This window comes from Micrasema longulum, unplaced genomic scaffold, assembly GCF_059751315.1.
Source record: "Micrasema longulum isolate JH-2025_06_02 unplaced genomic scaffold, ASM5975131v1 h1tg000708l, whole genome shotgun sequence".
NCBI classification, from domain to species: Eukaryota; Metazoa; Arthropoda; class Insecta; order Trichoptera; family Brachycentridae; genus Micrasema; species Micrasema longulum.
Window position 1 is genome coordinate 533,219 of NW_028277904.1, and position 16,710 is coordinate 549,928.

The following is a 16,710-nucleotide window of genomic DNA, read 5'->3' on the forward strand; positions in this document are numbered from 1 at the left end:
AAATAAAAGAGTTACTTATTTAATTTAAGTTTCGAAACGAATTCAATTACTTCATCTTCATTCCCTTTCCGCACCTAATGGTGCATAGGACACTGCATTGGCACACCAATCGCAGTGTATCTTGATCATTTTTGTTACATGAATTAAAGATGATCGGTCTTACACTTTAATGTCAGTCCGGGAACTACGAAATATTCTAGTGTCAAACCAATGTTTTAAAAAAAATAAATCACATCGACCATGTCGGGAATCGAACCAGAGACCTCTTGCATGGCAGGCAAACGCACTGACCACTATACCACAAGGCCGATATTCAATTACAAAACAGAAATAGCAATATTTGTATATACACTTAATATAGATTAATTCAAATCAATACTAATATTCAATAGGAAAGGGGAATAAGGAAAGAAAGGAGGTGAAATTAATAAATAGAAAGAAGATGTTTCTACAGATATGATTTAAAAATCAACTTCACCTAAATATTACGTAAGGTCCTTGTTGGAATCTTGAAATTTTTTATAGTTTCATTTTTCTTGATCGTAAATCCTCGGCAGAAAAGCTTTCAAAATGGCAAAATAAAGTAATCAATACACATTCGAGGAAGATTATAATAAAAGAACAAGTTTGTTTTTTGTCTTTATTCAGTTTATACTTATATACTATTAGCCTTTGCATGTTTTGTACACAGAACCAATTATCCAATCGCAAGATTTGAAGCAAACTGGGTGTACCAAGAAAAACAAAGAAAAAGTGTCTTAAACAAAACTAAAAATGTTAAATATCGCTTGAATACAAATAATTATTGAATAATTCAATTTCAATTAATATTATTAACATATTTACAGTAGTGGAGTCCCCAACTATTTAACAAGTTATTCTACAGAAGACGGCGTTAAAAAACACCATTATATATTTATTTATACATTTAAGATACATATAAGAAAATTTATAGAGAATTTTTCTTATCCCGACATTTAATTTCATGAATATCCAATGTATAATATAAAGATTATGAATACATAATAGTGCAAGATTAAAAATGCACTCATCTAAATGTTTCCTATCAAAATCTTCACATTATGACAATCGATTATGAAAGAAAAGTGAAGATTGGTATTTCTCCGAAACATTCCAATTTAGGATGTGAGAATTATCGTAAAGACATTGCCACTCATATATTTTAACAGCCATCATTTTAAATACAGACATTTCCTTATCGCTTACAACAAAATAAAAATATTATATTTCTCTTCAAAGTGTAATATGAGTTTGTAAGTAATAATAAATTCATAAGGCAGAGATTATATTTAAAGAGTATGTCTTGAAAATAAATTTAACCCTCTCTGATTATATACTGCGTTTACTAAACCACTGTTTAAAGAAGAAAAGTAATACAAAAAATAAAACCTACTAAATTACATTTGTGAATTTAAAAATGACAATATTTGGTTCAAAACACCATTATTCAAAAAATAAAAATAATATCTAAAAACAAAACAATAAACTGTGCCAATTAATAATTTTTAAATAACAAATAAAATAATAACATCACATTGGTTGTAGTGAGAGAGAAGTATAGGTACTATAAACAAATTTAGTATAAACACTAGTAATAGAATTTTCCATTCAAATAATAAAATAATATAGACCAATGTGGTAAAGTAAAAAAATATGCACTTGCTAATAAATCAGTAGGGCCTCGCTAATCCGGACCTCCGCTTATACGGTGATTGCGATAATCCAGACATTGAGTGATTTACTTGCAGAAGTCAATAATTACTGCTTTAAATCGGGCTGAAGATAACAAATTTGATAGCCACGAAGTTATACGTGTTCATTGACTAAAAGACCGTGCTTTTGAAATGAAGTTGGTAAAACATATGCAGAAGAGTATTACAGACTTTTTTAAGACAACTACTTAAACTTCTGTTATTTATTTAGTTTCATTTCAAACGCGGAGTCTTCCATTCGTATTATTCGCAATTGTTTATATTGTTGAAGTTGACTTTTAATAATAAAAGGAAAAAAATTAAAACATACATATTTTATTACCATTAGACCACAATACGGATGACTTGGAATTCTGCCAAGGTCCTGTCCGGATTGTCGAGGCCCTACTGTAATGTCTTTTACATTTTTTTATTGTTGATGCAAATTTTATGTTAAAAGAAACTCTTTATAAATTAGTGATAATACATTATCATAACAGATATTATTAACATATTACAACAGAGATGAAGAACATTTTAGAGAAGATAATATAGAAGTCTAGACATCTACAGGGCTTATGACCTGTAATTGGCTGGTTTAAGAGGCCACTTTACACACTGTGAAACATTCACCATGCTGCCCGTATTTGAACGTATTTGCATGGTATGGGCAGAATGGTGAATGTTACACAGTGTGTAAAGAGGCCACAAAAACCAGTCAATGACAGGTCATAAGCCCTGTAGATGCCTAGACTTCTATATTATCTTTCTAAAATGTTCTTCATCTTTGTTGTAATATGTTAATATTGACAGCTCCCCAGGGAGTTGAATCCAGTTCTTGTCTACAAAAATTTGGACAAACTCAAAATATTGTTGACAGATATTATTACTACATATATATATTTATACACAGAAAATGTATGAACCTTTACACGTTTAGTTAAATAGTATGATAAATAAATTTTGTAGATACTTATGAAACTTTATAAATTTTGAAAAAAAAATGCCCTATAAAATGAATATTTCACTTAAATTAACAAATAAATAAATTCAATAGTTTTAAAATTCTATTAATTAATTAATGTTTTTATTCTGAATCAAGTGTTTTAAAAAAAATGCTCAGCATGTTACTGAAATAAATGTCTCCTACATTTTGAGGAAAACAGTTGAGACGTCTGATAAAAAGTAAAGAAATCATATGATTCATTATGATTTAAATTGTGCCGTTAAAAAAGAAAGTAAATAAACATACATACAGTAAATAGCAGTTTGATAAAAAATGTACTTAAAAGTTTTATGTAATTGAAATATAATTTAAAACTTTCCAACCAGTAGATTAGACTAAAGTTTGGTACATTGGCACTCATAAAAAAAAACCTAATATTGAAGTAAAATTTGTTTAAGATTTGAGCATTAATATTTTGCTAAAAACATATGGTAGAAATTAAAAACTTACAACCAAAAAAGTTTTTTTTCAAAAAGGGAGGAACTAACATATTTTACTGTTTTTTTTTTTTAACGATTTAATTGAAGATATATTCCAGAATTTAAGAAAAAATAGCGCAAAATTTGTATGTTTTAAAATGTTTGCTTTTCTTTTTAAAAACGGAAATTTATATCTTTTTTCCCACAACTCGTGTTCAATTTATTAGCTTTGATTTATTTAACTAATTTTGCTTCAATATTTTGTTTTTATATAAATACCAATGTACCTGAGTGTAGTCTAAATTTCAAAAGGTGTTATCTGTCAGTCGAAAAGTAATTATGTTTCAATTACATAAAACATCAATTTTTATCAAAAATACCTTAAAAAAACATTTTATTTATGAAATATTTATTTGTTATTTTTTTAATGGCACAGTTTTAAAAAAAAAGGGCATTTTAATGTGCCTAAACTGAATGATTTCCTTACTTTTTATCAGACTTAAGAAAAACTTGGGAAGTATTAGATAACCAGAATGTCTCGGTGGTAGCCTCAATTGAACAAATTAGATGATGATTGCTTCTTCTACATCATCTAGCTTGAACAATAATAGAAACATTACCGGCTGATCACAATTTCGCATGATTGAAGAAACCTGGTAGTCTAATAAATTCCTTAATTAATGTTTTGTGTGTACAAATACATGTTTACCCTTCTTTATTAGCATCCCAATGCAGAGGCAAATAATTTAATAAGCAGTTTAATATCAAGTGATCTACGTAATAAATATTTAAGATTTATATTTACTTGACAAAACACACCGAGAAATTGGTTGCATTATAATATCTAGTAACTTTCGGCAATACAATACTATCGAAAGATATTAAAGAAAACATAAAAAAAGAAATCCCTATATACTATTTACAGTGCTCAATATGAACGAGCTGATATAATTTGGTTTCTCCTAATATTTAACAAGAAATCATTTAAAATCATACACACTGATACTTAATATTTACGATTCATCAAAAAATTACCAAAGAGAGTAGTTTCCCATAAAGTACATGAACATGGAGGTGAGTAGAACTAAATATATTTGACAACACCCAACAAATCATAAAACTTTATCCAAATAAGAAATGCCATCAAATTTGAATCATTTTAAGCTGTGTTACTACTTCAAAGGAAAATATGTAAATTAATTCCAAATAACTCAGCCAGATCCTGTTAATTACACTTTCTAGTTCAGTAAGTCAAGAAAAATTGTTCTAAGGGTCTCATTGTCATTCTTCCACATTCTCAAACACAAATATAATTTTAAAAGAATTATCGATCACATCACAGAACATAAATTAAACTTTTTCAATTATGATTTTTAAATATATGTATAGGTCGTATCGAAGTCAATCAGTTGAGGGTTACAATCTCTACACGTATAAATAATTTATCATCAAAACAACTTCTGATGATAATATTAGAGTGAGGATTCCTCACCTCGAATATTTAAATATACAATTATTAAAAATATTTGCGTAATCGCTTTTGACTATTACAAAAAGAATGAATCCTAGATTGTGGATTATTTCGATGAATATATATTTTAAATATTGACATAACATAAGCAGTATTGTGACTTTAGTCAGAGCATATGAAAAATTGAACTATAAATGGAGAATACCATTATAAATGAGAGCAAAACCTCAACAACTAACCTCTCTATTGATATTCGTCGGGTGATGGTTTCCAAAACACCATTAAAATAAATCCCAAACGATTATCTATAACGAGGTGAAACACAAAATGTATAATGTTAAATAATTTTGACAAACATGAACACCCCTCCTCTCTACAAACTCGGGTTGGCTAGAGACAGAGATCTGTCCAGCGTCCACCATTAATAATTCTTCACAAGTCCTCGAAGTTGGATCCCGTGTCTGATGTTTTGATGATTACTAAGTATGAACGCTACCCAATTTGGCAACTAATGCGGACACGCTCCGAACTCTACTTATCTCTGCATGCATTGTCCGTCTACCTAGAATTATAAATTCCATGCATCATATACTTGTAAATTAAATACAGGTAAATTTAATATAAGAATTTTGCAATCGGTATGAACTTTGTGCAATGACACAATTAAGTATTATAAATTTAATGTTTTAATTTAAAAAAACTACTTTGAACGATGCCACTAGTTTATATGAATCAACCAATGATAAGAGAGTTATGAAAGATTTCCAGTTTGCTTGCCGTCAATGGACCAATGGACAGAACTGATCGAGAATAAGCGGAGAAGAACCTCTGATGTCACACAAGGAGTTATTTGAGAAATACAAAACAAAAATTATAGCGCTGATAATACGATATATAAAAATTATTGAAAAAATTGTTGGCTTAGGTTAATAGTCTATCAACAAATAAACAAAAAACCACTAAACTTTCTCATTAACCATATTTACTTTATTCCAAAGTTTAATACTAAAATACCATTGTCTCAACCTAGTGCTAAATTTGTTAGAAAACAGTCACAATATATGGAAAAATATACATGGATTGGCTTGTTAAAACTGTTTCCACAGAGCTTTTAAAGATCTCAATTTACGCTTTAAATTAATTTAAATTCAGTTGCAAGCGCCCGCCTTAAAGAAACAGACTTGTGCAGTTCCCCATTCCATAATTTAGACAAAGTGTGGTGACTTTCAATTCAGTTCGCGCATAACTGCGCAGGCGAAAGGTTGTACGAGGGATTAGTTGCAATTTTTTAGAAGTTCCTAATGAATGAACACCGAACCCATCTCGGATCGCTACGGTCTATGGACGGACAGCGCGTTGTGACCACATTACACACCGTACAGCAGCCTTTGTATGAGAAGGAAGCAGTACTCACAGTGGCGGGAAAGTGTAGTGTAGTCCGATTCCTCTGGTCGGGGGGGGTCGTCCCGCAGGACTGGTGCGGCGGAGGGCAGGCAAGAGGAGAGGGCGCAGGGGCAGAGGGACCGGGCTGCGGGCTGCCGGCGGACATGCGCCCAAAGGCGGCCAGGGTGTCGGGGAAGTTGGGCGGGGTGGCCGGAGTGTTGCACGGAGTCATCAGCTGCTGTACAAAGACATACATACTCATTTACTCTATTTTAGCAAGATTTTGGGATACTGGAGTAAGTCCAGTCGGCCATTTAAGAGGTCTGGAAATATTTATTTAACACAATTACGGACACGTTTTTCTCTTAGCTACTCTTATAGACACATATATGATAACGATTGGAAATATTGCAAACAATAAGAATGTTATGATAATATCATAATATGTGGTGTATGGGTGGTGGATCCTATGAAAAAAGTGTCCGCAAATGTCTCAAAGAAAGTTCCATTTTAAATTGCGTCAAAGTCGAGGTAAATAAATCTATATTTACAGTATGTTCCTTCCTAAAAAAGTTAAGTTAAGGAACAAAGGATTAACATCTGCATTTGAGACTGCCGAATGAAGCATATTTTGTTCATTTGTCAACTTAAGGCACTTTTCTCAAAAGTCAATTCTATGGTTCAATTCTTTTTACCACCGATATGAGATGACGATAAACTCATCAATAAACAAAATAATAATACTTATAATGAAAACAATTTGTCACATCGATCTGATTCTGTAATAAATTTTGATAACAATTCTTTTCCACATTAAATTTTGCGCAAACATGGCAGTACTGTGTAACCACCACTGAAGCTTTTTATATGAACTGAATGCAAACACGTATAAGTCAAAATGGACCTTTAGCCATTGTGTCACTGCAAAGTCGGGGAAAACGATAAATGTTTATATAAGTCGAACTTGGTTATGGAGTAAGATATCGGGTGTAATAAGGAAACATTTGTTGGCGTTCCTATAATTTACCCAAATATTTTAATTTTAGGGCCCATTTTCAACAAGTTACAAATAACTCACAAAATGGGAATCAAGTTGGGGATGGAGTGGAGTTAGAACCTCAGACCCCTGATTCATGAATCCGCAACAAAAATCCGTAAAATATTGTCAACAATTGAGCAAAAACTCATCAATGGTTTGAAAACAACATTTTCGAAATAATAACCTAAGTAATAAAACCCAAACGGGCAGCTAACTTAAAAAAACAATTGCCAGCAGCGAATAAACAACTGCACTTCTCTTTTATCTCGTTTTCAACAAGAGCCCTGTTTAGGCCATTATAGATTGTTTATCACAATGTCACAAGAAAAAGACAGTGGACAGATAAAGACAAGCAGCCCACTCCAACAGCAAAGCCATCTTTGCATTCTAAGAAGATACTATCAAGTATTTGGTGGGTGTTCTTTTTTATGAACTGTTAAAACCAAATCAAACCATTAATGCAGTGAACAAATTTGTCATTTAAACTCAAAATGGATTAAAAAACGACCGCGATTGGTGAATATCAAGAAAGCGTTATTTCATCATGATTTCACAGCTTGGAAAATGCTACAAAAAATTATGGAATTTAATAGGGAGCTTTTGCAGCATCCTGCTTAAAGAAAGGCATCATTAGTGTGTTGCGTTGCGTCAACGCTGCGTCATTTTACATATATTTTTAGATGACATGCCACATTATGCGTTGCGTCATCGCAGGCGACCTTTGAACGGATTGACGTACGAGAGACGAAGCGGGAGAAGGGTGATGCACTGCGCTGTCGGAGCCGGTGTTGCCATATATACAGATTTTAGGCTACTGTTACAGATTTTACTGCTAGTTTTATTTTCTCAAAAAGGTAAGTTTTCCTATAAACTACCATATTTTATTTAATTTTACAAATTTTATACAGATTTTGAATTATTGATCTCATACAGATTTCAAATTTTCAAGAAAAAAAGTTTTCAAGATTCTCAAAGTTGGTGACACTCAATACTGCCGCATAAAAAACTGACTATCAATATTTAACACGGGTGTGGCATACAGTGCGTTGATCCGTTGCGACGAAGCAACACAACGCACTAATGAGGCCTGTCTCTAACTCCCCAGATATTGCTTCTAGTGATTTTGTCTTATTTCGTTCCCTACAAATTTATCTACTAAGGAAAAAACATTCTAAAGTACAAAAGGAACTTTCAAGTGTTTTGAATCAAAATTAGAGTCTTTCTACACTAATGGAATGAAAAATCTACTGATTAGATGGCAAGAAATTGTAGATAATATAGGAAAATATACCATTGAGTAAAAAAATAAATTTTACTGTTTAAAAATTTCAAAAAATGCACACGAAATTTTGGACAGATCATTTAAGAATGACATATGTACTACAATTGTTTACTTAGTGGCAATAAATATCCAATGGTGATTATATTAAAAAAAACCTTTCGAATAATGCTCATAACAAGCTAATTCAGTCGGTCCCATCTTCCTGGTAATAACCAAGTTTGACTGTATATCATTCATTCAATTCATATTGAAATGAAGGATAAATACTAATTATTATAATTATGACTCAAAGCCTTCTCCTAATTGACAATTCACTGTAAAACATATTGGAAAAAAAAAAACGAACCTGTCCATCCCTATGAAAATAGATGTTACATATTTTGTCAATTTGCCAGATGACACAGACATAAATATATCTGTCACAATGATAAACCAAGATACGTAACGTAATATATAATCGAAAGATATCAAAATTGTTAAAAACCAAAAAAATATAGAGGAAAAAATGGAAATCTAACCTTGTATTCTAGTTTATAAAGAACATTTTAAAATATGGTTCGTTGACATAAATAGTGCACACATAAACATGCGAAGGGTACACGGCTAAAACGGGTTCATTGCATTTTTTCGATGGTCAAGATATTAATGCCAACTTTTTTCTCCTGAATAAGTTCAATAGACGGAATACTCAAATCAAAATATGGCTTCGTACAATAAATTTTAAATAATGCAAGGCTTTCCCGATATACCCATAGGGCCTTACTTATAAATCGGGTATAAAGTTAAGCTTGAGAATAGTGGTAGAATAATGATGGTATAGCAAAAAGTATTACTTATAAACCTCGCATAGAGTTAAACTCAGTTTGAATCTGGGATAGTGACCATAGAAACTTATACCTGCACATTAAGTGGTATAACGCTGGAATAAGCACGCGATCTGTCAAAAGTCATATTTTTCGGTAATCAAAATGGATAGTTCATCAGTTTTTTTTTTCAATTTTAAACAATTTCGAAGTCCTGCGACCTTCTCAATGCGATTCAAGTGATTTTTAATTATTTGTTTAAATATGATATGTTATATGTTTGTATGTGTTTTCATTAATTGTGATAAAAAAAGAAACACTAATAAACTATAGAATTGGTTTTTAACTTCTCCTCTTCTTCCTAATTTTGATTTCTTTTTCTAACGGCTTTCTCCATGTTCTCGATTACACTGACAGTAGTCTCGATTTGACTTTGACGTTTGTTTGTGTTGTTATAAAAGTTACTGCGCATGAGCACATATCAGTGTTGACTGTTTAAAAAAATTAAGCATGAAATAACCTGTGAATTGTTATTCTAGGTAATAAATATTTTTATAAGTAAGCTGTTTTTTATATCGGTAACAAATAGTTAAACCGGGTATAGTTATTTCTTAATATAAACCTGGTATAAGGAAATCTAATAACTAAGGCCCATAATGTACTCAGTATATTCTTATTGATTTTTAATTATGTTACTTTCCTTGGTGTATAAATCCTCAATATTTGTTAAATACCCCCCATAAATTATTAACACTATTACGCACCCGTATCATTAAACAGCAACTATTGTGAGTATGTAAGGAAACTTTGTAAATATTTAAGTTAGTTTGATAATGTCCTAACAAGGCGAAACGCGTCACATGTATTTATTAAAAATAAAAGTAGAATTAAATCCAATAAACGTTATTTATTTTAGATACCTTACCAAACCTTCATACTGTTCAATATGGCGCCTACTATTCCTAGCCACACTCCGAATTCCTTTTCAAAGCTGCCATTTTAAATAAAAAGTAGACATTTTTGTTCCTTTTTTTCTGTGATCGTATGTAAAAATATATACATATTACATTCATTGAAAACTTATTTTATTAAACATATGATCTCGGTGGTTTATTTTCACTTTTTTGGTCTCCTGTAAAATTTGTTATTTGTTAATGAGTCTGTTCTTGCCGTGTACCCTTCATATTTTTGTGCGAGCTCTATTATGAAAGTATAATATTTATTAAAACCTGTCCAAAGTGAGGAGCAGCTATTCCATTAGGTCCAGTAGGTATTGCAACTTCTTGGAAGAAAATTGATAACGCCGTCTGAAATTGAACAAAACAACTGTTAGGTAAAAATTTCAATACAATAATTTACATACAATGCTAACATCCTAAACAGATAAACAAATCAATTTGATTGAATTGTTTTACTATAATAAGTCATCTGCATAATTATCTAGAATTATAAAAAATCTGCAATTAAAATAACAAATGAATGGTAGAAAAACATCTTTCATTTGAACAAATACAGTTTTTTACTAGTAAGATAAACTTTGATTAATTTAAAGGTAGACTTTAAGTCTTTCCAGGGCACACATTACAATGGAAAGCTAACATTTATCTTCAATTGTTAATGTAGGCTAAGTGTAAATAATTAATGTAATTTATAAGAACCTGCTGACGAGTTGTATGTATGCAACTCAGCAGGACTTTAATTTAAGAATTTTTTGTAAATATTTTTGAAAAATAAATAAAAAAAAAATAAAAAAAAATTTAATCTACAGAGTAAAATTAAATTTTCTATGAAAAATAGAATATGTATACAATAGCTTTTTCTAAACATGTTTAATTATACATTGCCGACGAAAGTACTTTAAATTTTCATGCAAATATACACACTTTCGTACAAAAATATCAATTGTACCTTATACCGTCTCGAAGAGAGCGTTTGTAATCGCGGCTCAGGCAACATTAATAAAAATCTATCAAATAATTTTATTCTTCATTTTACCGAAGAAATAATACAGATCAAATAAGAATATCTGATAATTTCAATTGAGAATGCCATGTAATAGAAGTTTCAATCGCCAACCTCCGATAGAAGTGGCACGAGAAAAAAAAAATGGAAGTCAGTGAGAAAAAGCTTTCTCATATTACATGTTTATTTTCTATTTTGGAAATAATATAAAATAGAAGGTGTAAAATTGTCACCTAAAACAGAACAATAACTGAGCCAACATAAACAAATCGTAATAGTTCCGTATCAAACGAGAGGGTACCCAAAAGAAATTAGACAAATATTAATAAAAGTCATTATTTTACTAAAAAAAACTTATGACCTTTAAAGTACTCCCCATTGGAGAAAATGTATTTATCCAATCTTCAATTCCGTTGTTGGAAAGAAAAAAAAACTCTTATGTGATGCTTGACAATGCCTCTGTGGTTTTTTTCTTCACTTCAGCATGGTCGGCAAAATGCTATCTTTTGTCTCTTTTCAATAGAGGCAATAAAAGAAGTCGCAAATGGCTATATCGGGGGAATAGGGGGGGGGGGGGGGCTGGGACGCAGCGGCCATACCTTTTGTGGTCAAATAGAGGGCTGTATGAGAGCAAATTTGGCAGCCACCCTTCCCATCCCTAAATCCTCACCTAAAATCGCTGCACTGGACTCCATGTCTGTCGTCGGTCTTCCAGGATAATTTTGTCAATCGCAGCGTCTTTTTTGTCAGTTCTTGCCATTGAAGGGCGTCCAGAGCGAGGTTAGTCATCAATTGACATTGCACCTCTTTTAAAACGGGAAAACCACTCAAAACATTTGAGTTTTCCCTAAACCATCATACTTGTAGACCATTATTAATATTTCAAGAGTTTCTGTATGATTTTTTTCCGAGCAGGATGCAAAACTTTACGGCCGCGTACTTGTTCATTCATCGAAAAAACGATGAGCATACAAAACAAGTCACAAAAAATTCACACTGACAGAAAAGGTAGCTCTACACAATCCTACCGGCAAAACATGGTACTACATAAACTTGGTTATTGAGTGACTAAATTTGTTTGTTATAAGCATTACCCGTTATACAAGAGAAAGGTATTTTTTTAATACAATCACCATTGCATATTGTCACTAAGTAAACAAATAAATATACCTACATATAATTCATGCAGATAATTTAAAAATAAAACTGTTAAGGAAAATAATAATAAATGCTTACAAACATACCACTTTCTAATTTTGTTTGTCTCCATGCTGTTCTTTTAAAATGCAGATAAATAAACATTCTTATTTTTCCACAATGTTGACACCAGATAAGAAAACTTTTTACACCCTTCAAAATTAAAAAAAATAAAATATTGACAATTTTTCACGAATTGAGAGACACTTCCTCTTGTTAGCAGACAAGTTTATAATTCGAGGGTTTTTGACTAATCTGACATCACCCATACGCACTGACCATAGAATATTTTAAAAACTGAAAAAAAACATAAAAACCCTGATACAAGGATGTCAACTACATAAATTGTAATGAAGCGCCACTGAGTCCGTACTTACTGAGTTCACAAAGCTTTAATTTTTTACATGCAATTTCAACCATATGGGTGATACCGATTAGGATACTATATAGTGTTATAAATGTAATCCGATCCCAACGCTCAGCCGCGTCAGTCCTAAGTTAGCCACCCATTTGGATTTTATTACTTAGGTTCTTATTTCGAAAATTACATTCTTGACTCTTAAAAAACTGTGATAAATAAATCATTTCTTTGCGCGCGATGATGTAACATCATGTTACCACAAGCAAAACACAGAATGTTCTCAAGTTCAGATCACATTAAAAAAAATATGAAAAAACATGGAGACATACTGTTTCATACATAATTGCTTTTCCATAATTTATAACAATCAACATATAAATTAGACCTATTAGAGCAAAATAAATTAAAAATCATAACGCCGTTCATCTTACATGCGTGCGTCCCCCATCACTATCAATAACTGACCGAATCTGTTTCACACAAACACCGGCCACAGAACAGCGTATCTGTCTTCCTTGTTATGAGTTCTATCTTTGTTCTCTCTCTTATACAGATTTATTTCTGTATTGGCGGACATTCATTCTTCGCATAGCAAGGATAAATATTTTTTGTATTAAAATCCAGCAGTTATACAAATTTTACTTCCCAATTCCGGTGTGAAAATGTCCATTTGGAGAGAAACACAACAACCATTACAAAAAATACAACATCATCATTAAAAAAAATAAGAGAGATATATCAAGTCCTGTATCGTATGTAGACTAGTGTGACATCACAGCCACACAAGAGTGAAAGATTGAAGAATTGTTAACAGTATAGATTTTGTTAGCAGGACATCTGGTGACTTTACCAATATGTTCACAGTTAAAACACTATTGCTCACTTGTTCGTCCTCTTTTAGAATATGCCTCGGTGATCTGGTCTCTCTTCTATATAGGCTAGATAAATAGTATCGAATAGGTGCAACATCGTCTGCTAAGAAAAGTAGCATAGATGATTGGCCTCGAGAAGGGAGACAACACTTACGGAGAAATGGAGTCAATGTTAAAAATCTGTCTACAAAAACGTATAAATAACATTGACTGCATATTTATTTTTAATTTACTAAATGGCTTAATTGATGTACTGTCATTACTGGAACGAGAGGCATTCAATGTTCCGATCCGCCGGTTGCGAAATAACAATGTGCTGTTCCTTGGTCAGCACAGCTCAAACTATGGCTTGCATGTACCAATGTCCTGATTGTGTCGCATTGTAAACTCGACATTGACAGGCGCCGTAGCGCAGTTGGTTAAACGACCAACTGTGAAACTAGCAACGCGGCTTCGATTCCCGCCAGTTGCAAGAAAAAAATTCAACAATATTTTATTATAAAAATTAAATTAAAAAAAGATACAGGATCTGAACTCTTATGGTGTAAGTCTTTCAAGATTTAAACTATCACTAAAATAGACCAGATCTTGTCTCGAAGTAGTAATTATTATTAAATTTTTTGTCCTAGCTTTAATTTGATTTGGTTGTATTTTATTTCAATTGTACCCGCATGTATTATAAGGAAATATGTAAGCAGAAGCCATTGTTGAAAGGACTGAATAAGTCCGTAAATAAATAAATTATATTTTTGTTGAAACTTTAAAAAGAAAAGGGGTTTTTTTTTAGAGATACATAATATATTAAAGTATGTAAAATACAATATAATTCTTATATTTCAAAAAATATCAAAAAAATAGTAATAATAATAAAAATTAAAGTAATTAAAAAATTAAGTTTACATGTAAATATTGTACACAATAGTACCCATACAAAAGTAAACATAGAAAGCACTATAATCTAACAAATATAAATTGCCATTCACCATCTTTGAAATTATTAAATAGAGTTGATTTATATAAACTATACTTTATGTTAAAAATATCAGCAACGTCGGAATAGCTATTGCCGAGTACATGGAGTCGATTCAGAATAGCATTATATGAGTATACTGTTAGCGATTTGTTGCAACTAAACGGAGGTACTTGACGAGTCCTTCGTCCAGGTACCTTGAAGTTAATGAGTGCTAATAGATTTGGGCGGCTTTATGTAAAGTTAACAATCTTAAATAAATTCAGTAAATCTATAGATTTTCTTCTCTCAGTTAGTTTTAACAAGTTTTAAGTATTTAATAGAAAGTCGTAGATAATAAATTCATGTATGATTCAGAGTTTAAAGTTAACGCATCTGAGAATTATATTTTGAACTCTTTCATGAGTATATTGGTGTAAACTAATAAACGGCTAAGTATTGATAAAAATAAAAGATTGAGGTTATTTCAACAGGCGGAACTACAATCCTAACTCTAATAAGATAAATAAACTTTATGCTTGGTCGACAAATGTTTATTCCGACAAATAAATCTTCAAGGACATAACCAGTTACAAATTATAAGTAGTTTGGTGACTAAAAGTGTCATTTGAATATTGATTGTAATAATTAAGATCAATAAACAATATTTTGACAGGTGGATAAATAAATAAGTAGTTTTAGAAAATATTCATCATTAAGTATCGTAAAAAAACATAAACATGGATTATACTTAATTTTACAGCGAATCAATACTAAAATGCTGTCTTTATGAATGTAAATATAATTTCACGGCAATTTCATCAGCATTTTCATAAGTGACTTATCTGAGAAAGGCGCGTTCTACTTAGAAGTAAATAGTAATAAAGTTCAGTTAATATCATCGGACATTATAACATTTCGAAAGCTATGTAATATAATCCTATATCTGGACGGGATTGTATTTAGTTCGGGATACTTCCCTGACCTTGTGACTTATAAAATCTGGGGTCAATACACATGCCAAAGTGTTGACAAACAGGCTAATAGCTGATGATGATAAGTTGATACATGCGTAAATAAACAAAGCTAAAGATAAAATCGTAAGCTACAGTGGACATAATTGTTGTTGCAACGTAATCGCAAATATCTTTTTCGTAGAAATCAAAATATCGCGTTATGTGTCCTTGCAAAAGTTTACGACAATTTTTGTTAACCATCTCTTTCTCGCGCATGCGAATCATAATCCGAAGCGAGACAACAATACGCCGATTACAAAACCACCGCAAGGAAGGAAGCAGCCATTTCATGATCAATGTTTGTTTACATGTGAATAAACCGAAATACTCACTTCGAATTGCCAATGTGCAGCCTGTAATAACTGTTTTGCTTGTTCTCTAGCACATCCCGCAGCGAGGACGAATTGATTTATCATAACTTGCTCGCGCAATGATGTATCCATTTCTAATTTTGTTAATAAATTTCAACACAATGCACAATTTTACCACCGGTCCGTGTTATGGTCTGTTTTTACTTGTCCCCCACTTCACCCTTCCACTCCGGCTGCTCAGAAGAAAACGTACTATCATTCTGAATCTGTAACATATAACATTAAACTGCCGTTTTTTCTCCCGACACGATTTTGTCTATTGTGATTGCGAACATGTGACCGCCTGTGCCACGTCAAAGCCATTAATTTCCAGATTCGATTGGATATTTAATTATATACACATCATAAATCAACTCTAAATAATTTGTTTAAACTCGTGTTTCTAAAGTCATACATAGATTATAACTTTTTATGCTGATTATGTTATCAAAACATACAATACCTACTTAAAAAAAACTATTATATACTTAAATCTGTTTTATAATAATATTTTGAATTTTTCAATGAATAATAATAATAAGAAACAGTATTCTTCCTTCTTTCGTTGATTATAATTTAAGACTTGCACTTAACTAATATCAATATTTGAATATGCTAAAAATTATTACATAAATTTCTTATAAAAGAATATTTTGTTTTTTTTTATCGAAAACTAATAAGGAACATACTTCTTTTTTACGTTGATTTTGATTTAACTCTTGTACTTTACCTACCATGTTATATTATCACTCCTCTACGAATGCTACAAAGAGATTAGTCATGTACTGAAATCATCATAATAATATATAATGTCAATTAATCAAGACTTGTCTATTTGTAGCATTCATGTAACTCAAAAATGCTGATTTTTAAGTTACATACTTAGTT

General features: G+C 31.3%; 1 protein-coding gene across 2 annotated transcripts; it reads right to left on the reverse strand.

The window, feature by feature from the left end:
- Window positions 1–626: 626 nt before the first annotated feature.
- On the reverse strand, window positions 627–16,010 carry LOC148279530 (UBA-like domain-containing protein 2). 2 transcript variants are annotated; one of them, XM_088229803.1, is made up of 4 exons: window positions 15,805–16,010; window positions 10,345–10,422; window positions 6,023–6,226; window positions 627–5,170 (listed from the first exon to the last, which is right to left on the reverse strand). In XM_088229803.1, exons 1-4 carry the CDS (start codon window positions 15,913–15,915, stop codon window positions 5,144–5,146), a joined length of 420 nt encoding a protein of 139 aa, XP_088085929.1. In that variant the 5' UTR covers window positions 15,916–16,010; the 3' UTR covers window positions 627–5,143. The 2 variants fall into 2 exon arrangements, with proteins under 2 accessions (XP_088085929.1, XP_088085928.1); XM_088229802.1 differs by having other exon boundaries at window positions 6,023–6,229.
- Window positions 16,011–16,710: the final 700 nt, after the last annotated feature.

Coding starts and splice junctions, on each gene's coding strand:
- LOC148279530 (XM_088229802.1), bottom strand. CDS start 15,915: ATGGATACATCATTGCGCGAGCAAGTTATGATAAATCAATTCGTCCTC. Junction 10,423..15,804: donor CTGCACATTGGCAATTCGAA/GTGAGTATTTCG, acceptor GTTCAATTTCAG/ACGGCGTTATCAATTTTCTT. Junction 6,230..10,344: donor CTGCTCCTCACTTTGGACAG/GTTTTAATAAAT, acceptor GTCTTTGTACAG/CAGCTGATGACTCCGTGCAA.